General features: G+C 43.0%; 1 protein-coding gene and 1 non-coding gene across 2 annotated transcripts in view; both read right to left on the reverse strand.

Moving 5' to 3' along the window:
• Positions 1-1,552: 1,552 nt before the first annotated feature.
• Positions 1,553-26,417, reverse strand: part of LOC115144442 (alpha-N-acetylgalactosaminide alpha-2,6-sialyltransferase 1-like) — a 34,809-nt gene continuing 9,944 nt past the window's right edge. The window contains exons 5-9 of the mRNA XM_029685489.2: positions 5,365-5,503; positions 3,235-3,338; positions 3,034-3,117; positions 2,442-2,541; positions 1,553-2,135 (exon numbers count right to left, since the gene is read on the reverse strand). Of these exons, the coding sequence (XP_029541349.1) occupies positions 1,923-2,135; positions 2,442-2,541; positions 3,034-3,117; positions 3,235-3,338; positions 5,365-5,503 (640 nt within the window). The 3' untranslated portion in view covers positions 1,553-1,922. The remainder of the gene's footprint in view (positions 2,136-2,441; positions 2,542-3,033; positions 3,118-3,234; positions 3,339-5,364; positions 5,504-26,417) is intronic.
• LOC115144632 (U6atac minor spliceosomal RNA) lies at positions 2,830-2,958 on the reverse strand. Its single transcript, XR_003865852.1, has one exon. It is a non-coding gene; the product is annotated as a U6atac minor spliceosomal RNA (small nuclear RNA).

A 26,417-nucleotide genomic window follows, 5' to 3' on the forward strand; every position in this document is an offset into this window, starting at 1 on the left:
AACTCTGCCTCACACCCCAACACTACCAAGTTTAGTTAGCTTCTTAGCTAGCTTTAAAGAAGCATTATTGTTATTAGCCTTAGCTAAATAGGCTATCTCGAAACAGCTAATCTGCCATGATGGATATCAGAAATTGGCTTCACCAAAGTACCCAAACAAAGGAGACTGATGAGCAGCAGCAGCAGCATCACACCACGAGGCCGCCGCCAAGCTCCAGCTAGCTCCGTGTGCAGAGCCTACCCACCCTTCCACAAGTGCCGCCAGGATAATCGCTCCTCCTCCAACTTTTTCTGATAATCTTGGAACAGAGGAGCCAGCCCAAGTTAGCCTAGAATCCTACCCTAGCCGACCGCAGGATTTTTGTCCAAAAACATTCATTTAATAGGCTATGTTTTGGTTATTTGGATCCCCGGTTTTGTTCTGTTTGTATTCATTCGTTCCAATTCGCGGTTGTGTCGGTATTCTAAGCCAAACTGCAGTTCAGTATTTTTGTTTGCAAAATAACTAGGCTACTACTTTCAGCATTTTATTTGCATTATTTTGGTAAGACGGTTGTGTGTGCAACTGCATTCACATAGGTTGTTTGTAATAGGTGAATTTCCCAATCTATCTTGTAGCCTGTATGCATTACCAAAATGGCCTTGCTGTAGGCCGTTGTCCATTGTGCTGATACAGCGCAGCAGAGATAGGCTATAGATTTCAAAAGCACTCAGTGATCTCTTGAGTCTTGGCATTTGAACTTTGTTTATTGTCCCATCGCGCTCTTGCGACTCCTTGTGGCGGGCCGGGCGCCTGCAAGCTGACTTTAGTTGCCAGCTGGACGGTGTTTCCTCCAACACATTGGTGCGGCTGGCTTCCGGGTTAAGCCAGCAGTGTGTCAAGAAGCAGTGTGGCTTGGCAGGGTCGTGTTTTGGAGGACGCATGGCTCTCGACCTTTGCTTATCCCGAGTCCATAGGGAAGTGGCAGCGAAGGTCCAAGACTAACTACCATTTGGGGTAAAAAAAAATAAAAAAATAAAAGATTGGTCCAGCCATGTCTCAGTCAGGCAGATGGCAAAGCATTCCCCGTAATCTCTTAGTTCGGATCAAAAGCAGGAGTTCATACATTTTGTGATCGGACATCCGATAGTAGCAAGGCAGGCAGAGGGGGCCAGCTCACCTTCCATGTCCGGGTGTATTCTCACCTGTAGGCAGTGACCAGGTGCGTTGTTAGTCAATTCCACAGGTAAAGAACGATGTTGTGGATCAGAAACACTTATACGATTTCTCCCTGATGCTTAGTAGTTCCAAACGACTGTATTTGTGTAAATATTTAGACCTCCGTACAAAGAACACGGACAAAAGTGAGAGACATAGAATCAGCGCTTGTACCGTGGCAAGCCTCACGGCCACCATTTTCGAAAGACAAGACTTGGAAGACCATAGAAATAGGAAATGGGAACAAAACGTAGTGGCTTTGCCAGCTGCTTCATAATCACAGTGTTTCACACAATACAATACTAATCAGTGTGTCTTGAGTCCTTGTACCTCCAGTCTGGCGTCAGTCACTATCAACAATTATTAGAGTTTATTTTTTTACAAGGATAGTGCACATTAATAATCAACGTTTCAGTGAATGTGCAGGTTTAGCCAGCCAGCTAATTTTCAACCACAGTTCCTGGGTTGACTATTATGAGTTTAATCCATAACATACAGCATCGAGTCTAGTGACCACCATCAACCCGAGATTCCCAAACAGAACACTGGAAATCATGTATATTACAGAAAGGAACAATATATCAATTTGCTAACATTGTGTTAACCACACAACTAAATATGAACGTTATTGATCTTACATTTCCCCATTACAATTGTTCTTTAGGGTATTTTGTAACAGACACATTTTGATGTATCTTTGTCCACCTCTGCAGACAGACGGGGTTTTATGGTTGTTTTGTTTTGCCTGTCTTTCCCTCTGGGTCCTCCTGTCTCTGATAAAGCCGGATGATCTTGGTGTCATGTAGTTTCTTCCAGGTCTTAATCTCTAGGTTGTAGTCGTGATTAGAGTAGAAGATGACTTTGGTTTTAGAGTTCCTCTCAGCATAGTAGTTGGGATATTTATCGTGGTCCTCTGTGATAAATCCATACGCATCCACCTGAGAGGGGAAAGAGGGAGAGAGAAGAGGATCTCCGATGACACCATGTGTCCTATATGTAGACTGTAGCCCCCAAGTTCAATAAAGAGCTAATGTACCTAGTCATTTCTATGGTACACTACCCCATTTTGTGTCTTCTTAAATATAATATATGCCATTTAAGCAGACAACTTTATCCAAACGATTTGCAGCCATGCACGCGGGTGGTTCCAACTGGAATCGAACCCACATAAGGCCATCAAATAATTCAATGGTGATCACATTAATGTCTCCTCCATTGTGTGTGTTCGTGGCGTACAGACTCACCATGTCACAGGTGTGCAGGGCCAGGAAGAGTGTGAATGCTCCGTTAGTAGGTCTGAATATAGACCACAATGAACTCTTCATCTCCTGGGACCACATGAACCTACAGATGAGGAGCACACGCGCACAGTTTCATTTCATCACTTGGAAGCGACTCCTGCACTGCAAGCACTGAATGTGATCACAGGGTTCTACGTAGCTAGCTTGGCGCTATGACCTTGCTAAGCTAACTTGACTAGTAATGTCTATGGGAAATGCCCCATGTGTGTCTTCTTAAATATAAAATATGCCATTTAGCAGACAACTTTATCCAAAGCCATTTACAGTCATGTGTGCATACACTTTCGAATGTGTGGTTCCAGCTGGATTCGAACCCACAATTATCGCGTTGCAAATACTGTGCTCTACCAACTAAGCCAGAATGGACCACATTCAAGATGCCATGTTGAAGGCCAGTAGACTAGGGCTTTTTCCATCCTTGTCAAGGGGAGTGCTAACCTTCTCTCCTGTCATACAACACCTATTGGACAACACGTTACAACAAATATTAGCACCCACCAAATTATTATTATTATTATTAGACACTTTGCTATACCTTTTGCGGATGTATCTGAGAAAGTCAGGGTGAAGAACATAGAAGCGGGTCTCATCAAACTGTCCTGAGTAGTCCTTCCACGGCCTGCAGATAAGACAGCAGAGACAACACTGAGCAGTGTAGAGGGAGTGAGTGTGTATGTGTGTGGGGGGGTGGGGAATAGTGTGTGTGTGTGTGAGACTATCCACGTCACAGGCTTACTGTCTGTTCTTGTAGGGTCCTTTAGAGACTAGTGTCTTCCCAAATAGACCCTGTAGCCACTGGAAATCCCTCAGCCCCTCTGGAATCAGCACATACTTTATACCCTGCACAGAACAGAGACACTAAGCAGTCAGCAGAGTGTGTGTGTGTGTGTGTGTGTGGCTGCATGTGTGAGAACAATACCATCTGTCATGACTCTTACAGCCCACATGCGGTCTTTTATTATATTTTTAATTCATCACTTTGTCTAATAAATCACAGTTTATTTTTATATAACAAAAAAAAAACATGTTTATGATTTAATTCCATTTTCCTCCTTGGGCCACTGAATTGCTCAGTCAGGCTGTGTGGGCGTAGGTATACAAATGTTTATATATTTACATACAGCCCTGATTGGGGCCCACCCACTGCCTGCCATCTATTCAGGGCAGCATGGCATGATTATCTACAGGGCAGAGGCCCTAACCCGGAAGCCAGACGCATCAATGTGTCAGAGGAAACACTGTTGAAATGACGACTAATGTCAGCTTGCAGGTGCCCGGCCCGCCACAAGGAGTCGTTAGAGCACAATGAGAGAAGGACATCCCGCCGGCCAAACCTAATCCGGGTGAAGCTGGGCCAATTGTACGCCGCCTCATGGGTCTCCCGGTCACAGCCGGCTATGACACGCCTGGGATTGAACCCGGGCTGCAGCGGCGCCTTAGCACTCATTGTTGAATTTGCGATTTCCAACTTGTTGTGTAATGTTCATGTACAGTGGCCGATGAGCACAGATGCATTTAATCTATAATTTCTCTTCATATGACAAGGATTAAAAGGATTTGCCAGCAGATTGCCGACTTGATGCATGATGTCTAGCTTGCAAGCTAAGATTATGAAAGTATCAGTCCAATCAAAGCTACTGTAGATAAAACGTGATTTGATGTCATTTTATCTGTGGCCAATGACCTTGAGCCTTCTTGGATGGGCACTTCTAATGTAAGTCTAAGGCAGCACCCAAGGGGCTTGAATTTTCTAGCTCTACCCATAGATTTTGCGGTGACATAGTGTCCCCATGAGTGAGAGAACACTGAGCCAATCACGGCACAACTAGAAAACATTACCAACCCCTACACTCCGTATTTTCCCCTGGCTGCCCCACCACCACAGAAAGCACTGAGCTAGGCTGAAATGCATGCATTTTGGAGCTGCCTTACTCAAGAAAGCAAAAAACAGACCATTTGTATGCAGCTTTATTAACTCAATGGTAATAGGTTTTTACATTGTTAGCAAACTGATATGTGACACGTATTAATTCCAAAATAACATGCAAAGCAGGCACCAAACAGGCTCTGCGCCACCTGCCCTGAATGACGCGTCAATTCAATCATTTATTTAGAATTTATCAGAATACATTTTCCAGAAATAATTTTACTAGCTCCCGTTTATTGTCAAATTGAAATATCATCAATTGTCCATGTCACTATAATGCACTTTAGACTAAATCTCCATCAGAAAGTTTATTCGGACATCAATCCTCAAGGGAACATTTTAAAAAATGTGAAGAAGCATACAAACCATGAATAGCATGTCCTTTACTTATAATAGAAAAATAACTCAACATTTACTTCATGAATGGCTGCTGCTGATCTAAGCCAAATCAGATGACTGTCTTCCATCCGAACAATCTCTCTTGCTTTTGGGCGGGACCCCTACCAGAACTAGGATATATGCAAATGAACGTTCATTGATCTATTATAATCAGATCACTTTGTGACTTCATGCGGCGGGGCCAAACACTCTGTGGCAGGTAGCCTAGCGGTTAAGAGTGTTGAGCCAGTAACTGAAAGGTCACTGGTTCAAATCCCCAAGCCGTTCTACCCTTGAGCAACAACCCCCCCCCCCCCCGACTAGGTATCCCATTTCCATCCCACTTGAAGAGGCTGAAATTTAAGGCTCTTACACAAAAAAGGGCATTTTCATAATTTCCACAATTTCAGAGTGTTATTTCAAACTCATATAAATCATATAATCAATATAATCAATCATATAGATATCACCAAACTACCAGCACAATCTAGCATTTTAATGCTCTGGGCCTTTAAAAATGTTGCTGTGGTCTAATACAACAGAAGGACTGTGCTAACCTACCTCGTCATGAGGTGCATTGTTGTAGCCATATTTCTGGAATAGATAAGGAGATGATGTGATGGCGTGGGCGGTGTGAATGTACACCGACGTTCTATTACCTACATCCTCCTCATAACCCTTGGTTATGGCACCATTCATCCTAACAGACACAGAGACAGACACAGACACAGGACATGGGACAGATACAGCAAGAGAGACAGGGACGGGTACAGAGACGAGGAAAGAGAGAGACAAAGTCATTCATCACTCTTCATGAGCAATCTCCATTACATTATCATGGTCACTGGTATGTACACTCGTTGAAAAAAGGGTGCTAAGTAGATCCATTTAGGGTTCTTCCATTTGTTCCCATATGAGAACCCTTTTTGGTGCTAGGTAGAACACTTTGCAGAGGGCTCTACCTAGAACCCTTTATGAAGGGTTGTTTCTAGAACCCTCCATGAATGATTCTACCAGCCTTATTTGCATATTGTTTTATGACAGTACATTTCATATATCGTAAGAGCTTTCTTTCAGGGCCTAGTTATATCCTAACACAGTGGTAGGAAACTCCTGGTTTACAGGCCACATCAGGACTGAAAGTCACATTTCAAAGCCTTGCAAAGTGATACATAATTCCTATTGAAACCCATGAGGCGGGGTTTCAATAGGGGATGTCCTTGTCTCATCGTGCTCTAACGACTCCTTGTGGTGGGCCGGGCACCTGCAAGCTGACACATTTCTTGTTAACAAATTATGGTTTTGACAAGTCGGTTAGGACATCTACTTTGTGCATGAAAACAAGTAATTTCTCCAACAATTGTTTACAGACAGATTATTTCTGTGATAATGTTGCGTTAGGAGGTAGGTGAAGGAGTCAGGCGCAGGAGAGCAGAGAAGCGTACTTTAATTGGCAAGTCCACCAACACAGGTATGGCACAATCAAAAAGGTAAAACGCCCTCGACAACAGATAACCCATACAAACGCACGGAGGAACAAACAAAGCTCAGACAATAACACACTCTTATTAAATCCGTGAAAACAAAGGATGATGAAACAAAAATAGAACTGTTTGGCCATAATGACCATCGTTATGTTTGGAGGAAAAAGGGGGATCCTTGCAAGCCGAAGAACACCATCCCAACTGTGAAGCACGGGGGTGGCAGCCTCATGTGGTGGTGCTTTGCTGCAGGAGGGACTGGTGCACTTCACAAAATAAATGGCATCATGAGAAAAGGAAAATTATGTGGATATATTGAAGCAACATCTCAAGACATCAGTCAGGAAGTTAAAGCTTGATCACAAATGGGTCTTCCAAATGAACAATGACCCCAAGCATACTTCCAAAGTTGTGGCAAATGGCTTAAGGACAACAAAGTCAAGGTATTAGAGTGGCCATCACAAAGCCCTGACCTCAAACCTATAGAAAATCTGTAGGCAGAACTGAAAAAGCGTGTGCGAGCAAGGAGGCCTACAAACCTGACTCAGTTACACCAGCTGTCAGGAGGAATGGGCCAAAATTCACCCAATTTATTGTGGGAAGCTTGTGGAAGGCTACCCGAAACATTTGACCCAAGTTAAACAATTTAAAGGCAATGCTACCAAATACTAATTGAGTGTATGTAAACTTCTGAGCCACTGGGAATGTGATGAAAAAAATAAAAGCTGAAATAAATCATTCTCTCTACTATTATTCTGACATTTCACATTCTTAAAATAAAGTGGTGATCCTAACTGACTTAAAACAGGGAATTTTTACTTGGATTAAATGTCAGGAACTGTGAAAAACTGAGTTTAAATGTATTTTGTATTTGGCTAAGGTGTATGTAAACTTACGACTTCAACTGCATAAGCTCATAGTCGATTAGTCTATTCAGCCCTTTGAACAGGACTTGAACAGGATCACAGACTTTAGCACACATCCTTTAATAACCCCTACAAAGTCAGACCAGGTGATCCAGAAAGGAACACTACTGTGTGGTTGGGGTTTATTTATTCTTAATACATTGTGTCAGACTACAGTACATACAGAAATGAGATGTCTCTCTCATATTCTCTATGTGGGTTGCTGAATGAATCCCATTCCATGGAACCACACCTTAAGACAATATTGTACAACAAATATTTGATGTTGAAAAAGTCTGCAACGCACTGGAGGAGCCAATTATGATGCCAAAGACGTTGTCACAAACAGTACTGCAGATGTACATTGACTATCTTGTTGGTGTTATAATAATTCAACCTGCTTGGACTAAAACCTTACGGGGACAAACACCTCCAGTACAGAGCTGGCCAAGAGTAAGGCAGCTTTACCTGGCAAGGTCAAACGGACAGGGGTAATTCCATGGCAACGGAATTACGCTGAGACTCAGCCTTTCTCACTTTGAAAGGTATACCAACAAAAAAAACAATTCATCTCAAAATGTAACTATGCACGAGGACTACTTTTAACCATTACCACTGAACATTTTACAAAAACCCATTTACAGAAAGAAATGTGCAGATACAAAGTTTGGTAACTGAGGTAGATTTTACTGTGCTTCTGTTACCAAACTTTGCATTTGCACAGTTTTTGCAGTAAACGTTTTTTTTAATTTTTTTTATTTAGTATGTAAATTGTTCAAAATAGTCATTGTGCATAAGTTGTATGGTTTGTTAACCTTTGAAATCCTTTTTTGTTGTTGTTTGGAATACATTTTAAAGTGAAATAATCGAAGTGTCAGCATAATTCTGTTAAACGTGGAATTGACCACAGGTTAAACTCATGGGAGTCTATCTCACACAATCCTGATCCAGAACCAAAAATAGGTTCCAGCCGAAACATCGTTATGGTTGCTGCTGGTTTCAAGATCCATGCGTCAAGACCTTGATGGAGCCGCTGTGTATCTAGCCTGATTTGCAATGCTGTCCGATGCGAAGTGTGCTGTGCATTAGCAGAGGTTCGGACTGAACTCTTCTGACACTTAATTATGAAAAATAAATCGAAGACAAATAAGACAAAGTGATTGTTCGGATGGAAGATAGTGCAAAGACAGCCAGCCATAATGCACTCTCTCTTGCTTTCGGGCGGGACCAGCACCAGAACTAGGAGGATATAGGCAAATAAACATTCATTGGTCTATTATAATCAGATTTAATCATTTTATTTGTGACCGTTATTTATGTTCTTATTTACAATGACGGCCTACACCAGTCAAACCCGGACAACGCTGGGCCAATTGTGCACCGCCCTGCCAAGGCTGGTTGTGATATAGCCTGGAATCGAACCAGGGTGTCTGTAGCAGTGCCTTAGACTGCTGCGCCACTCGGGAGCCCACTCAGATCGCCTTGTGACGCTATGTGGTGGGCCAAAAACTCTATCCCTGAAATTCTAGCCATTTTTTTTCTAAACAGCTCTTACACAAAAAGGGCATAATTATAATTTTCACAATTTCAGTTATTTTTGACCTCATATCAATCATATAATCAATCAACCAATGGGTGCACATTTTTCTTTATTTTTCTTCCCTCCTAACACTACACATCTGATTCAAATGATCAAAGCTGGATGATTCGTTGATGATTTGAATCAGCTGTGTAGTGGTAGGGCAAAAAACTAAATGTGCAACCTTTGCAGTCCGTTTGTGAAACCCCACCATATAGGTAGAGTTTTAAATATTCTCACACTGATCAGATTACTCAACCCCTGATGTTAAAATGTAAACACTAATGCTCAGGCACAATTTAAAAGAATGCACAAGACAATAAAAAAGCTTATTCAGAAAGGTTCTATGTAGAACCCTTCTTTCCTTCCAAAGAATAGTCAAAGAATCCTTTCTTGGAAAAACAGTTCTCAAGTTGAAAAAGGTTCTAGGAAGAACTTGATCCCTCCACAAAGGACCCTTTTGGAACCCTTTTTTCTAAGACTGTATGCATTGCACACAGCTATTTTGTCATATTATATTGTTAGTAGAGGTCTATCCTAATTGGCAATATCAGCTTCTGACTGTCGATCCAATATGATTTCACCTACCAATCTACATATAAGCTCATAACCAATCAGTAGCGGTGCGTGTGTAAAATGACTGGGGAAGCCGAGCAAGGAAACAAAAAAGGCGATATTACAACCTGTTGTGAAAATTGAATTGTTTGCTCTATAACCTGTTAGTTCATATGCCATGTGACCGTGATTTATAGGCCTAAGGCCGAGGCAATAAAAAGACACAGTAGTAGAATAAATTCAACCACACCTTTGTTTCATCACAAAACCGGAGAGCCACTTCTGTCTGGTGAAGTCTACAAAGCATATTGCATGTAACAAACTGTTACTGTAAATGACCTACAGCATGGTCAAGCAAGTTAATGTTTTCAACATTTTTGGACTACTAAACAACTATTGATTTAGAACCACAGAGGTATCACAAAGAAAACGGGAGCTGCCTCCACTATTCCAACACCATTTCATCATCCTCAAATCACGTATGCCTAGTCTAATACAGTGACAACTAAAATATACCAAAAACAATTTAATCCAATCAATGTAAACTAAATATGTGGCTGTCCGTGGCTCTCTTTTGTGGGTGGGTGCGTTCGTTCGTGCAAGTAGAAACAACATGTTGACTCACCCTACTTGTAGAGAAACGCAAGTGCCATCCTCCTCTCTATCATGTTGATGAAATGGTCTATGACTATCATACAGTACACACTTTTCTTTTTTGTTGTCCTAAACTACCTGGCTAAAATGCTTGCTCGCTAGCCTGTCTTCCGTTCATGAGCAATGTTTGATAGTTAACATTAGCTTTCTACATCGAGCTACATATTGAACTTCCATCCTCTCAGGCCAGGGGCACCATTGGTTGGATCAGAATCTCTGTTATAATCATTGGCCAGTACAGAGAATTAAGCAAAAGTCCAAATCCTCCATCCATGGCTCATTTAGGAAAAGGTCATTTTAGCTAGCTAGCCAGCCACCGGAAGACAACAATACAACGAGATGTAACAATTTAAAGTTGTTTCTGTCAATGGTGTATTGCGCTCGATGTGATTTAATTGGTGGGAAGCCCCAAATCCAAACTGGCTTCCCTTGACACTTTTTGTTGGTGCACCAGGACCAATCACAGTTGAGTTCACTCAGTTTAGCTCAAAGCTGATTGGCTATTATTTTATATATTTTTTTAATCAAAAGGAGGCCAAATGCTCGCTGGCTTCTCTTGAATTCGAGCTACAGGTGGTAACAATGTCATACTCTTTTGGACTAGACATCACCAGATAGATGGCCTACACATACAGAGACAGAGGGGCACTGTTTAGCACACTTGGATGATTTCTCCGGTGAGATACATTGAAAGAAAATTATGAAACACAGAGAGACAAAGTATACATAGTCTTTTTGTCATTTTTTCCTGGTACATTTTTTGGGGGAAGCCTGGTTTCCCTTGGCATCCATTAATACATAGTACTTTCGGAAAGTAGACCCCTTGACTTTTTCCAAATTGTTTTAGGTTATAGCCTTATTCTAAAATGTATTAAATAGTTTTATTCTCTCATCAATCAACACACAATGCCTCATAATGACAAAGCAAAAACAGTGTTTTAGACATTTTTGAAAATGTATTAAAATGAAAAAACTGAAATATCACATTTACATAAGTGTTCAGACCCTTTACTCAGTACTTTGTTGAAGCACATTTGGCAGCGATTACAGACTCGAGTCTTCTTGGGTATGACGCTTCAAGCTAGGCACACCTGTATTTGGGGAGTTTCTCCCATTCTTCTCTGCAGATCCTCTCAAGATCTGACAGGTTGGATGGGGAACATTGCTGCACAGCTATTTCCAGGTCTCTCCAGAAATGTTAGATTGGGTTCAAGTCCGGGCTCTGGCTGGGCCACCCAAGGGCATTCAGAGACTTGTCCCAAAGCCATTCCTGCGTTGTCTTGACTGTGTGCTTGGGGTCGTTGTCCTGTTGGAATGTGCTTCATAGCCTTATCATTAAGAGTATCTCTATCGCTCCTGCTGTCTCTAGAGAGTTGAAAATAGCAGGTCTGGGACAGGTAGCACGTCCGGTAGCACGACCGCACCCCTCATAGCCTGGTCCAAATGGGCTTCAACAAAGCTAGGGTCAGTCTATTACATCTGGAGTATTTCTCCTGTCTTATCCGGTGTCCTGTGTGAATTTAAGTATGCTCTCTCTTTCTCTCTCCCGAGGACCTGAACCCTAGGACCATGCCTCAGGACTACCTGGCATGATGACTCCTTGCTATCCCCAGTCCACCTGGCCGTGCTGCTGCTCCAGTTTCAACTGTTCTGCCTGCGGCTGTGGAACCCTGACCTGTTCACCGGACGTGCTACCTGTCCCAGACCTGCTGTTTTCAACTCTCTAGAGACAGCAGGAGTGGTAGAGATACTCTTAATGATCGGCTATGAAAAGCCAATTGACATTTACTCCTGAGGTGCTGACTTGTTGCACCCTCGACAACTACTATGATTATTATTATTTGACCATGCTGGTCATTTATGAACATTTGAACATCTTGGCCATGTTCTGTTATAATCTCCACCCGGCACAGCCAGAAGAGGACTGGCCACCCCTCATAGCCTGGTTCCTCTCTAGGTTTCGGCCTTTCTAGGGAGTTTTTCCTAGCCACCGTGCTTCTACAACAGCATTGCTTGCTGTTTGGGGTTTTAGGCTGGGTTTCTGTACAGCACTTTGAGATATCAGCTGATGTAAGAAGGGCTATATAAATACAATTTGATTTGGAAGGTGAAACTTCGCCCCAGTCTGAGGTCCTGAGCACTCTGGAGCAAGTTTTCATTAAGGATCTCTCTGTACTTTGCTCCATTCATCTTTGCCTCGATCCTGACTAGTCTCCCAGTCCTTGCTGCTGAAAAACATCCCTGATGCTGTCACCACCATGCTTCACCATAGGCATGGCGCCAGGTTTCCTCCAGACGTGACGCTTGGCATTCAGGCCAAAGACTTCAATCTTGGTTTCATCAGACCAGAGAATCTAGTTTCTCATGGTCTGAGAGTCTTTAGTTTTCTTTTGGCAAACTCCAAGCGGGCTGTCATGTGCCTTTTACTGAGGATTGGCTTCCGTCTGGCCACTCTACCATAAAAGCCTGATTTGTAAAGGCCTGATTTGTGGAGTTTTTAAAAACATTTTTTACATTTTATTTCACCTTTATTTAACCAGGTAGGCCAGTTGAGAACAGGTTCTCATTTACAACTGCGACCTGGCCAAGATAAAGAGAAGCAGTGCGACAAAAACACAGAGTGACACATCTGATAAACAAAAGTACAGTCAAATGCAAATGGAGTAAGGAGGTAAGGCAATAAATAGACTATAGTAGCGAAGCTATTACAATTTAGAAAATTAACACTGAAGTGATAGATGTGCAGATGATGATGTGCAAGTAGAAATACTTGTGTGCAAAAGAGCAAAAAAGTAAATAAAAACAATATGGGGATGAGGTAGGTAGTTGGGTGGGCTATTTACAGATGGGCTATGTACAGCTGCAGCGATCAGTTAGCTGCTCAGATAGATGATGCTTCAGGTTCGTGAGGGAGATATAAGTCTCCAACTTCAGTGATTTTTGCAATTCGTTCCAGTCATTAACAGCAGAGAACTGGAAGGACAGGCGGCCAAAGTGGGTGTTGGCTTTGGGGATGACCAGTGAGATATATCTGCTGGAGCGTGTGCCATGGGTGGGTGATGCTACAGTGACCAGTGAGCTTTACCTAGCAAAGACTTATAGATGACCTGGAGCCAGTGGGTCTGGCGACAAATATAAAGCAAGGGCCAGCAGACGAGAGCATACAGGTCGCAGTGAAGGGTGGTATATGAGGCTTTGGTGACAAAACGGATGGCACTGTGATAGACTGCTTCCAGTCTGCTGAGTAGAGTGTTGGAGGCTATTTTGTAAATGACATCGCCAAAGTTGAGGATCGGTAGAATAGTCAGTTTTACGAGGGTATGTTTGGCAGCATGAGTGAAGGAGGCTTTGTTGCGAAATAGGAAGCTGATTCTAGATTTAATTGTGGATTGGAGATGCTTAATATGAGTCTGGAATGAGAGTTTACAGTCTAACCAGACCCCTAGGTATTTGTAGTTGTCCACATATTCTAAGTCAGAACCGTCCAGAGTAGTGATGCTAGTCAGGCGGGGGGTGCGGGCAGCGATGATCGGTTGAAGAGCATGCGTTTAAGAGCAGTTGGAGGCCACGGAAGGAGTATTGTATGGCATTGAAGCTCGTCTGGAGGTTAGTTAACACAGTGTCTAAAGAAGGTCCAGAAGTATACAGAATAGTGTCGTCTGCATAGAGGTGGATCAGAGAATCACCAGCAGCAAGAGCAACATCATTGATGTATACAGAGAAAAGAGTCAGCCTGAGAATGGAACCCTGTGGCACCCCCATAGAAACTGCCAGAGGTCCGGACAACAGGCCCTCCGATTTGACACACTGAACTCTGTCTGAGAAGTAGTTGGTGAACCAGGCGAGGCAGTCATTTGAGAAGCCAAGGCTGTTGAGTCTGCCGATAAGAATGTGGTGATTGACAGAGTCGAAAGCCTTGGCCAGGTCGATGAATACGGCTGCACAGTATTGTCTTTTATCGATGGAGGTTATGATATCATTTAGTACCTTGAGCGTGGCTGAGGTGCACCCGTGAACAGCTCGGAATCCGGATTGCACAGCGGAGAAGGTATGGTGGGATTCGAAATGGTCAGTGATCTGTTTGTTAACTTGGCTTTCGAAGACTTTGGAAAGGCAGGGCAGGATGGATATAGGTCTGTAACAGTTTGGGTCTAGAGTGTCTCCCCCTTTGAAGAGGATGACCGTGGCAGCTTTCCTATCTTTAGGAATCTCAGACGATACGAAAGAGAGGTTGAACAGGCTAGTAATAGGGGTTGCAACAATGGCAGCAGATAATTTTAGAAAGAGAGGGTCCAGATTGTCTAGCCCAGCTGAATTTGTATGGGTCCAGGTTTTGCAGCCCTTTCAGAACATCTGCTATCTGGATTTTGGTGAAGGAGAAGCTGGGGAGGCTTGGGCAAGTAGCTGTGGGGGGTGCTGAGCTGTTGGCCGGGGTTGGGGTAGCCAGGAGGAAAGCATGGCCAGCCGTAGAGAAATGCTTATTGAAATTCTCGATTATCGTGTATTTATCGGTGGTGACAGTGTTTCTTAGCCTCAGTGCAGTTGGCAGCTGGGAGGAGGTGCTCTTATTCTCCTTGGATTTTACAGTGTCCCAGAACTGTTTGGAGTTTGAGCTACAGGATGCAAATTTCTGTTAAAAAGCTAGCCTTTGCTTTCCTAACTGACTGTGTGTATAGGTTCCTGACTTCCCAGAAAAGTTGCATATCGCGTGGACTATTCGATGCTATTGCAGTCCGCCACAGGATTTTTTTGTGCTGGTCGAGGGCAGTCAGGTCTGGAGTGAACCAAGGGCTGTATCTGTTCTTAGTTCTACGTTTTTTTAAAGGGGGATGCTTATTTCAGATGGTGAGGAAATTACTTTAAAAGAACAACCAGGAGGCAGAGCTAGCATGTTGGAGTGAACGGCTGTGCGTGAGAGGCTCCTGCAACTTTTTTGCGAAATAATCTAATTTAACCTACTTTATGGCACTTTTTACAACAAACGTTTCTTTCTAATACAAGATTGTAACTTTTTATATGAAAATGCTGAGTAATAAGCGACCAAAGGACAATAAATCCACAGCGGAGGCCTACTCCCCACTAAACAACGAGACAGACATGGCGGGAGGCACATGCAACAACGTGACACTTACAGAACTTACCCGTGCTTTGGGGGAGCTACGTGTTGCTATAGCTGAGGATCTTAAGGCCACTATTGCTGAACTGGACACCAAAATCCAGTTCACCAAAATGATGCTCTCATCATTCGAACGGTCGCTTCGTATGGCCAGAGTATTGTGGACCTTGAGAAAGCTTCTGAATTCAACGCGGGTAGGATCGACGAGTTAGAGAAGCTATGCACGTCATTGCAGGATACTGTGCAGAGGCTTTCTGTGAAAGTGGTGGACCTGGAGGGCCGATCCAGACGTAATAACCTTCCCGTTGTTGGTCTGGCAGAGGGGATAGAGGCGGGCTCTCGCCCTACCGACTTCTTCGCCAAGCTATTGAAGGATGCAATGGGATCGGATGTTTTGGATTCGGATCCACAGCTGGACCGCGCACATCGCTCCCTTGTCCCAGTGCCTGGACCGGGCCAACGTCCTCGCCCAGTAATAATCTGTTGTCACAGTTTCAAGACCAATGATCTTATCCTGCGTGAAGCTCGAATGAGGGGCAACCTGTCACATAAAGGGCATCCATTCCGTGTCTATGAGGATTATGCGCCCGATGTGGCAAAGCATCGCGCCAACTACAGAGATGTCATGACCAAACTCTACAAACTCCATCTTCGCCCAGCCTTACTCTTCCCTGCAAGACTAAGAATTACCCCGCCTTCCGGTGAGAAGATTTGGCTCTCCTCGGTTTTGGACGCAGAGAAGTTTATCCGGAGATATACACCAATCCCCCGTACAGGTTAGAGTGCCTTGTTATTGCGTGTTAGGGTCTGCTCATGGACTCGAATCCATACTATACCATATTGGGTGAAAACGTATTAAACGGGCTCAACAAGGGCTACCGAGCATGTAAGACGCTGAGCAGACCAATGGATGGCGGTCAGAGCTCTCATTTAACGTTAAATTCACTTTCATCCCGGCTGTGCTCAGTGATGCATATTTTTTATTTCCAGGTTTGATCACTGACACCTTCGGACGGATATACTTATATTCCCCCACTTTTGTTTTGTTTCGTTATTTATTTTACAATCCTTACATTACTCTTACTACCATACCATTTATTTATTGCTTGCAGGGGACTGGGGTGATGGTTGGGAGGGGGCAGACACCTGGTTAGCAAGTTGATGTTTTGTGCCGTTCTGCCTTTGTCTGGCCGTGGGCCTCTCTCCCGACTAGAGTCCCACCAGCCCTCTGTAGTGCTTATGTATGTGTAGGTGTGCGTACATATAATTACTATTTGTACTTTATTACTATTTTCTCTTAGCATTTTAGTATTATGTATGTGTATATTTTAAATCAGTGTAGATTGTTATTCTGGGGTATGAATGTTTGTTTGTGTATGTGTGCATATGGATGTATATACATATTCTTTAAATATATATTTTTATATATGATTCTTTTGTGTGGGTATGTATACATACATGTATATGTATGTATGTGTGTGTGTGTGTATGTATATATAGGTATGTGTATGTGTGTGTATGTGTGTATGTATGTGTATATATATATATGTATGTGTGTATGTGTATGTATGTATGTGTATATATATATATATATATATATATATATATATATATATATATAAGGTATATATTTGTATTTATTTTTTATTAAACATATTTTTTTATGGGGGGAACATTTAATTTAACAAATCCTTGTTCCGATCTCCTGACCCACAGTATGTAAAGGTACGGCTGACTAGGTCGGTTGCGGATGGTTTATTTTTTGACCGGCAGTGCTTAGCAATATAATCTTGAGGCTATATCTTGCTTATCTCTGGGATTGACCCAGGATGACGCTTAAATGCGCAATATGTTTAAGTTGCAACTTATTCGGTTTAGGTTTATTAGATGCTAACTGAACACTTAACTCGCGGGAGCCTCCTCAGTTCATATGTTAGTAGAAGTTCTAGGATAGTGAGAGGTGAACGTATAGTTGGGATTTTATTTTTGTTTTACCTCTTGTTCGAGGTCGCGCCGTGCTTTTTATGGCATCGGCCAGACAATGTGTTTATTATTTTTATTTTTCCTTTTTTTTCTCTCCTGTTTGTACATGCCTGTTAAATGTGGGTTGATGGGGGGGTAAGTGTTGGGGAAATTAGGGAACAGGGTGGGAAGTAAAGGTGCTTGCAGGGGGAGGGGTGGGTTGGATACTGCTCGGGTGTAGGTGCTACATATGCTGATCGTGATGGTTTGGTGCGCTTTCTTACCTTTTTATCAAGTTACATGGTATGCAGGCCACCATAGGAACTACAAACGAGAGGAGGGCGGGGCTTACATTCACTTCCTGGAATGTCAAGGGTTTAAACGAACCAATTAAGAGGGGCAAGGTCCTAGCCCACTTGAAAGCACTCTCGTCTGATATTATATTTTTGCAAGAAACCCATCTGAAGAATAACTCTCATAGCAGACTTAAGTGTAGGTGGGTGGGGCAAGTGTATCACTCTAACTTCTCTGCCAAAACGAGAGGCACAGGTACGGAAAGGAATTCCCTTTCTACACAAAACCACTATTGCGGATAAAGAGGGTCGGTATGTGATCGCAATAGGAGAAATCCACTCTACCTCAGTAACTCTACTAAATATCTATGGGCCAAACATTGACAACCCCTCTTTTTTCAAAAGAGTCCTTGCCCTGATTCCAATATCTCCCATACTAACCTGGTCATTGGAGGGGACCTTAACTGTGTGCTAGACCAATATTTGGATAGATCCTTTACCCGGCGAACCCCTACCTCCTATTCAAGCGAATTCTTGAATACCTACATAAAAAATTCAAACTTATTTGATATATGGAGGATCGCTAACCCTACGGGTAGGGAATACTCCTTTTACTCTCATGTTCACAAGGTTTACACTCGAATTGACTACTTTTTGTTGGATGCTAGACTACTCCCCTATACCTGTAATGTGAGGTATCATGATATTATAATCTTGGACCACAGTCCACTCACCTTCTCCCTGAGATTGGGTGACATTGTACCAAACGAGAGGGTCTGGAGGTTGAATCCTCAGCTCCTCACAGAACCAACATTCTGTGAATATCTTAAAGACCAAATAAAAAATTTCTTTGATACCAACGACAACACAGAGACCTCCCCAGCATTATTGTGGGAAACACTGAAGGCTTATCTGAGAGGCTGTATCATCTCCTTTCAGGCTGCCAGGAGTAGGCAAAACAGAGGAAAACTGGAAGAACTAGAGGGACAAATTCACTTACTGGATAGGGAGAATGCTAGCCACCCATCTATGGAGAAACATAAAAAAATTACCTCTTTAAAATTTGAATATAATCAGATTCTCTCAGCTAAAATTGCTAAATCTTTTCTCTATGCCAAGCAAAACTATTTTGAGTTTGGTGACAAACCACACAAATTACTCGCCAGACAACTTCAAAAAAATGTGAGTGACCGAATGATTCACAGGGTTAAATCTGCATCTGGGGAATTACTCTCTTCCCCCAAAGACATCAATGACAGATTCCGGCAGTTTTATGAGACTCTATATACATCTAAAGCGGATCCTAACCCCTTAATTATGCAAACATTTTTGGAGGACTGTAATCTTCCTGCCCTGAACCAGGAAGATTCTAACTTCCTGAATAAGGAAATATCTCTTGATGAAATTCGAGAAACAATTCAATCTCTAAAGAATGGCAAGACTCCGGGCCCAGATGGATACCCTGGTGAATTCTATAAAACATTCAGCAACATGCTCTCTCCCTATCTGCACAAAATGTTGATTCAGGCCAATGAGGATGGAGCTCTCCCTTCTACTTTGGACGAAGCGTTCATTACAGTTATACATAAGAAGGGTAAAGATCCAGAAGAGGTAGGGTCATACAGACCAATATCTCTCCTTAATACAGACCAAAAGATTTTAGCAAAAACTCTGGCTAACAGGCTTAGCACTTTAATTGGCAAATTGGTCCATTCGGATCAGACCGGCTTTATCCCTAACAGAAACTCATTCTTCAATCTCAGGCGCCTCTTCAATATTATGTATTCTCAGAGGTTACCCAACGTGGACCTTGCCGTCATATCTCTTGACGCCGAAAAGGCCTTTGACCAAGTTGAGTGGCCCTATCTATTCAAGGTCCTACAGAAATTTAATATTGGAGATAGGTTCATAAATTGGATCCAGCTTTTATATAGGAACCCCTGTGCCAGAATACTCACTAACCAATCATTGTCGCCCCGATTTAACCTCAACAGGGGGACAAGGCAGGGTTGTGCGCTGTCGCCTATGCTCTTCGCCCTAATTATCGAACCGCTCGCTCAGACGATTAGATCTCATGCAGCAATACACGGCTATAATACTAAAGATACTCTAAATAAGATCTCCCTATACGCAGATGACATCCTCCTCTATGTAACAGAACCCCAGGCTAGTATCCCAGCTATTCTTGATGTGATCAATTTGTTTGGTACCTTCTCGGGATACAGAATAAATTGGAACAAGAGTGAATTAATGCCCATACGGTCGCAAAATACCTCCTGGCTAGAACATCTCCCATTTAAGTTATCTTCAGAAAAATGTACCTACCTAGGAATTGTAGTTACCAAACAATACTCCTTACTATTTAAAGAGAATTTCCCCTCTGATACAAAAACTCAAAGCAAACATACTATTTTGGAGAACTCTCCCAATTTCTCTGCTCGGAAGAATTAATGCCATTAAAATGGTCTTCCTCCCACAACTGCTCTACCTATATCAGAACATCCCAGTATTCATACCTAAATCCTTTCATAAACAACTGGACTCAATAATCAATCCCTTCATCTGGGATTATAAAACACACAGGATAGGTAAAAAACACCTCTGTAGATCCAAGATGGAAGGAGGATTGTCTCTCCCAAATTTGATATTTTATTACTGGGCCGCTAACCTCCGCAGTGTTACGTTTCTGTTGGATGACGTACTCCCGGCATCCAGCTGGCTTAGTATGGAGCGTGAGGAGTGTCACCCCTTCTCTATTGGCGCTGTGATTTTGTCGCCTGTCAATCTGGAGATGTCACTTTATTGTAACAATTCTATTATACATAGCACAGTCCGAATCTGGAAGCAAATTAAAGTCCACTTTGAGCTTAGACCAATGTCATTCATGCTCCCTGTCGCCAGGAATCCCTCCTTTGCTCCTTCTAACCTTGATAACACCTTTGAGCGATGGGGAGAGTTGGGGATAAGTACCATAGGGGATTTATACATAGAAGGGACCTTTGCTTCCTTTGAGTTGCTGAGGGAAACTTATAATCTTCCAGGAAGTAATTTTTTTCAGATACCTACAAATTAGAGACTACGTTAGAAAACACCTCCCAACATTTGGGAATGCTAAACCTTCCATGTTTGACGGATGCATAAAAATATGCCCCACCTCAAATAAACTGATATCGCGTCTATATGATGCTTTTCAATCTGTTAGCACACCTTCTACTGATGCCATCAAGGCAAAATGGGAGGAAGAACTAGGGACTGACATCTCAGTGGCAGACTGGGAAGAGAGCTTGGAGTATATCCACACATGCTCCATTAATTCCAGACATCGTCTCATACAATTCAAGTTATTACACAGATTACACTATTCCAAAACTAAACTGCATAGGATATTTCCTGACACATCCCCTACATGTGATAAATGTCAGGCTACGCAGGGTACACTACTCCACTGCTTTGCCCTATGCTCTAGCTTGCATGGTTATTGGTGTGGAATTTTTAGGATCCTCTCTGAAGTTTTGGAGACTTCAATAGATCCAGACCCGCTTCTGATAATCCTGGGAGTATCTGAGTCCCTAAACGGATTAACCAAACCCCCAAAACAACTAATCTCGTATGGTCTCATCTCGGCAAAAAAACTAATCTTGTTGTTTTGGAAAAGGAGGGAAGCGCCCTCTACCAAATTATGGCTCAAACACTGTACACTTAGAAAGAATTAGATATATTCTGAACAATAAATTATCAACATTTGATCAAATCTGGCAGCCTTTCCTCTCCTACTTGAACGAGTCGGCGCTGTGAATTTGTACTTATTAACGCACTCTCAATTGTAATATTTTAATCTACCTTTGGGCAGCGTGTGCTGGCCCTGCCACCCGAGCAGTTGGGAGGGGGGGGGGGGGATAGGGGATGGGGGGGGGGACATCTTCCCTCTTTCTTTCTACGTGTCCTTGTTTTGTATGTCGTGTTTTGTATTATTTGTTCTGCACCCAGAACTCTGGGTCTTGTTGTTCCTGTATGCTCTTTTATGTTTAGATAAGAATTGTATACCTGTCATGTATACCTATACACCATTCTTGTGTGTGTTTAATAAAAATATTTGAAACAAAAGAACAACCAGGCATCCTAAACTGACGGGATGAGGTCAATATCCTTCCAGGATACCCGGGCCAGGTTGATTAGAAAGGCCTGCTCGCAGAAGTGTTTTAGGGAGCGTTTGACAGTGATGAGGGGTGGTCGTTTGACCGCGAACCAATAACGGATGCGGGCAATGAGGCAGTGATTGCTGATATAGTAGGTTGGTCAGGATAATATCTATGAGGGTGCCCATGTTTATGGATTTAGGGTTTACCTGGTGGGTTCCTTGATGATTTGTGTGAGATTGAGGGCATCTAGATAGATTGTAGGACGGCCGGGGTGTTAAGCATATCCCAGTTTAGGTCACCTAACAGAACGAACTCTGAAGATAGATGGGGACAATCAATTCACATATGGTGTCCAGGGCACAGCTGGGAGCTGAGGGGGATCTATAACAGGCGGAAACAGTGAGAGACTTATTTCTGGAGAGATTCATTTTTAAAATTAGAAGCTCAAACTGTTTCGGGATAGACCTGGAAAGTGTGACAGAACTTTGCAGGCTATCTCTGTAGTAGATTGCAACTCCACCCCCTTTGGCAGTTCTATCTTGACGGAAAATGTTGTAGTTGGGAATGGAAATCTCTGAATTTTTGGTGGCCTTCCTAAGCCAGGATTCAAACACGGCAAGTACATCAGGGTTGGCAGAGTGTGCTAAAGCAGTGAGTAAAACAAACTTGGGGAGGAGGCTTCTGATGTTAACATGCACGAAACCAAGGCTTTTACGGTTACAGTCAACAAATGAGAGTGCCTGGGGACACACAGGGCCTGGGTTAACCTCCACATCACCCAAGGAACAGAGGAGGAGTAGGAGGGTATGGCTAAAGTCTATCATAACTGGCCATGTAGTGCGTTAGGGACAGAGAATAAATGGAGCAGATTTATGGGCGTGGAAGAATAGATTCAGGGCATAATGTATAGACAGGGGTCGGTATGGTAGGGTGTGGGTACAGTAGAGGTAAACCTAAGTATTGAGTGATGATAAGAGAGATTGCATCTCTGGAGGTACTAGTTATGCTAGATTAGGTCACCCCATGTGTGGGAGGTGGGACAAAGGAGGTATCTGAGGCATGTTGAGTGGGGCTAGGGGCTCCGCAGTAAAATAAAACAATGATAACTACCCTAAACAACAGTATACAAGGCATATTGACATTAGAGAAACATAAAGCGAGGCATAAAGCAATCACAGGTGTTGATTGGGAGAGCTAGCTAAGACAATGGGTAAGACAACCGGTAAAATGGTGATGAATGGGCAGAGAGGGTCAGTTAACTACACACAGGGCCTGAGTTCGAGGCTGGGGCCGACAGATAAACAGAACAAACTAAATGGAGTACCGTGATTAATGAACAGTCTAGCAGGCATCAGCTATGTATCCAGGTGATCTTAGGGTCCAGTGAACAGCAATAGATGAAACAGGGAAGTCGTTACCACGCTGGCAAGTGGGAGACACGGCGTTCATGAAGATAGCAGGCCGAGGCTAGCAGGAGCGTCTTCATCGACGTCTGACAAAGGCCGGTTGAGGGCACATCAGATGGAATTACGTCGGCAGGCCAGTCGCGGTGGAGCTGCGGGGCTCCGTGTTGACAAAGGGTCCAGGCCAATTGGCAAAAGAGGTAATGTAGCTGGAGTAATATTGTTTGCTAGCCGGAAGATGCGCCTGGCTCCAGGCTAACTGGTGCTAGCTTCGGGACAAGGCTACCGAGTGGCTCCACTATGGCCACTCGGTAGCGGCTAGATAGTATCGATGATCCGATGACAAGGTCTAGAGCTTACGGCAGGAATCCGGCGACGTAGTGGCTTCTAGTCGTGTTAGTGAAGAGTCTGGCAGGCATCAGCTGTGTAGCCCACTGAGCAGGCCAGGAGATGGGCCTGGTTCAAAGGCTAGCTTCGGGGCTGGGCCACTCGGTAGCAGCTAGCTAGCTTCAAGGATCCGGTCCAGTAATGGAGTAGTCTGGGGTAATGGTGGAGAAAAGCAGTCCTGATATACTCAGGATTGATGTCGCGCTGTGCAGACTGGCGGGTATTATCCAGGGTAAAAACGGATGGTGTCTGAGCTAGAGGTAAAAGCCGCTAGCAGTGGCTAACAATGACTAAATAGCTAGTAGCTAATTAGCTGGTTAGCATCTGATGGCTAGCTTCTGATGGAGGTTCTAGCTATAAGGTCTAAAAAAAAGTGGATCCGTATTTCAATGGGTGAGACGGGTTGCCGGAAGGTATATTTCATTTCAAAATGGAAAAAGAGATTGAAATATATACAAAAAATATGAAAAAAAGACTACAACATTTACATGGGACAACAAACACGTCTGCAGAGATGATTGTTCTTCTGGAGGGTTCTCCCATCTCAAGAGAAGAACTCTAAAGCTCTGTCAGAGTGATCATTGGCACGGCGGCCAGCTCTAGGAAGAGTCTTGGTGGTTCCGTACTTCTTCCATTTAAGAAAGATGGAGGCCACTGTGTTCTTGGGGACCTTCGATGCTGCAGAAAGTTATTGGTACCCAATCCTGTGTCGGAGCTCTACGGACAATTCCTTCGAACTCATGGCTTGGTATTTGCTCTGACATACTGTGGGACGTTATATAGACAAGTGTGTGCCGTTCCAAATCATGTCCAATCAATTGAATTTACCACAGGTGGACTCCAATCAAGTTGTAGAAACATCTCAAGGATGATCAAAGGAAACAGGATGCACCTGAGATCAATTTCAAGTCTCATAGTAAAGAGTCTGAATTACTTATGTAAATAAAACCTGTTTTCGCTACGTCATTATGGAGCATCGCGTGTAATTCTGTTTACGTCTCTGTTAGTGAGCATTTATCCTTTGCCAAGATAATCCATCCACCTGACAGGTGTGGCATATCAAGTAGCTGATTAAACAGCATGATCATTACACAGGTGCACCATGTTCTGGGGACAATAAAAGGCCACTTTAAAATGTGCAGTTTTGTCACACAATGCAATGCCTCAGATGTCTCAAGTTTTGAGGGAGCATGCAATTGGTATGCTGACTTCAGAAATGTCCACCAGAGCTGTTGCCAGAGAATTCTATGTTTATTTATTTTCCATAAACCGCCTCAAACGTTGTTTTAGAGAGTTTGGCAGGACATCCAACTGGCCTCACAACGACAAACCACGTGAAACCACGCCAGCCAAAGACCTCCACATCCGGCTTCTTGCAGGATGTGGACCAGTCTCTTGCTGAGACCAGACCTGCAGGATCGTCCACCCGGACAGCTGATGAAACTGTGGGTTTGCACAACCGAAGAACTTCAACACAAACCGTCAGAAACCGTCTCAGCGAAGCTCCTCTCCGTGCTCTTCGACCTCCCCAGGGTCTTGACTTCTTTTTTTACGGTTTTGCACTGTAACCGACTTCACCTTTGATAGCCACTGGCACGCTGGAGAAGTGTATTGCATTTTATCTATGGAAATTTGAATGCACAGAGAAACATTGAAGAGATCCAGAAGCCCATTGTCATGGCCGATTGCATTCAGTTGTTTAATTCACAGACAGAGATAGCTAATTGAAACACAAATTGACATTTATAGTAGCTGGCTAGGCTGGTCAAACTAACATTGGCTAGCTTTCAATACATTTGGTAAATGGTCAACGAAGTTACTGTACCTCTTCATACGATCAAGACAGTTCGTACCCCAACTATTTATTTTGTAGGGACACTGTACCCCTGGCAGTTGAGCAAATTTGCAGACATGAATGTTGAAATATACTCTTTATGAGGAAATATGCGAGAATTGAAGGTGCCAATAAATGATATCGTCATAAGAATCTTTTACCGTCATATATAAAATATCTACCCGTCGCTCGACGGGGATCGATCAACCTCACGTTTTTTCTGCGTGAGCCCACCACCTATAACCCCTGCAAAGTCCAACTAGGTGAACCAGAAAGGAACAGTACTGTGTGGTTGGGGTTTATTTATTCTTAATACATTGTGTCAGACTACAGTACATACAGAAATGAGGTGTCTCTCTCAATTTCACTGTGTGAGTTGAATAAATCCCATTCCATGGAACCACACCTTAAGACAATATTGTACAACAAATATTTGATGTTGAAAAAGTCTGCGACACACTGGAGGAGCCAATTATGATGCCAAAGACGTTGTCACAAACAGTACTGCAGAGATCATACATGAACATTGACTATCCTGTTGGTGTTATAATAATTCACCCTGCTTGGACTAAAACCTTACTGGGACAAACACATCCAGTACAGAGCTGGCCAAGCTTTTCCTGGAAAGGTCAAAGGTAATGGTTCAATTCCATGGTAACAGAATTACGCTGAGACTTATTTTTCAGTTTAAAATGTACAATGCCTTCAGAAAATATTCATACCCCTTGACTTATTCCACATTTTGTTGTGTTACAGCCTGATTTCAAAATGGATTCAATTGATTTTCTTCTCAACCATTTACACACTATACCCCATAATGACAATGTGAAAACATGAAAATTAAATGCAGAAATATCTCATTTACATAAGTATTCACACCCCTGAGTCTATACTTTGTAGAAGCACCTTTGGCTTAGAAGCAGTCTTTCTGGCTAAGTCTCTAAGAGCTTTCCACACCTGGATTGTGCAACATTTGCCCATTACTCTTTTCTAAATTCTTCAAGCTCTGTCAGATTGGTTGTTGATCATCACTGTCTTCTTGGTAAACAACTCCAGTGTAGATTTGGACTTGTGTTTTAGGTTATTGTCCTGCTGAAAGGTGAATTCATCTCCCAGTATCTGGGGTAAAACAGACTGAATCAGGTTTTCCTCTAGGATTTTGCCTGTGCTTAGCTTCCGTCTCTTTTTTTTTATCCTGAAAAACTCCCAAGTCGTTATTGATTACAAGCATACCAATAACATGATGCAGCCACCACTATGCTTGAAAATATGGAGAGTGGTACTCAGTAATGTGTTGTATTGGATT

Source organism: Oncorhynchus nerka, linkage group LG16 (genome assembly GCF_034236695.1).
Source record: "Oncorhynchus nerka isolate Pitt River linkage group LG16, Oner_Uvic_2.0, whole genome shotgun sequence".
Lineage (NCBI taxonomy): Eukaryota > Metazoa > Chordata > Actinopteri > Salmoniformes > Salmonidae > Oncorhynchus > Oncorhynchus nerka.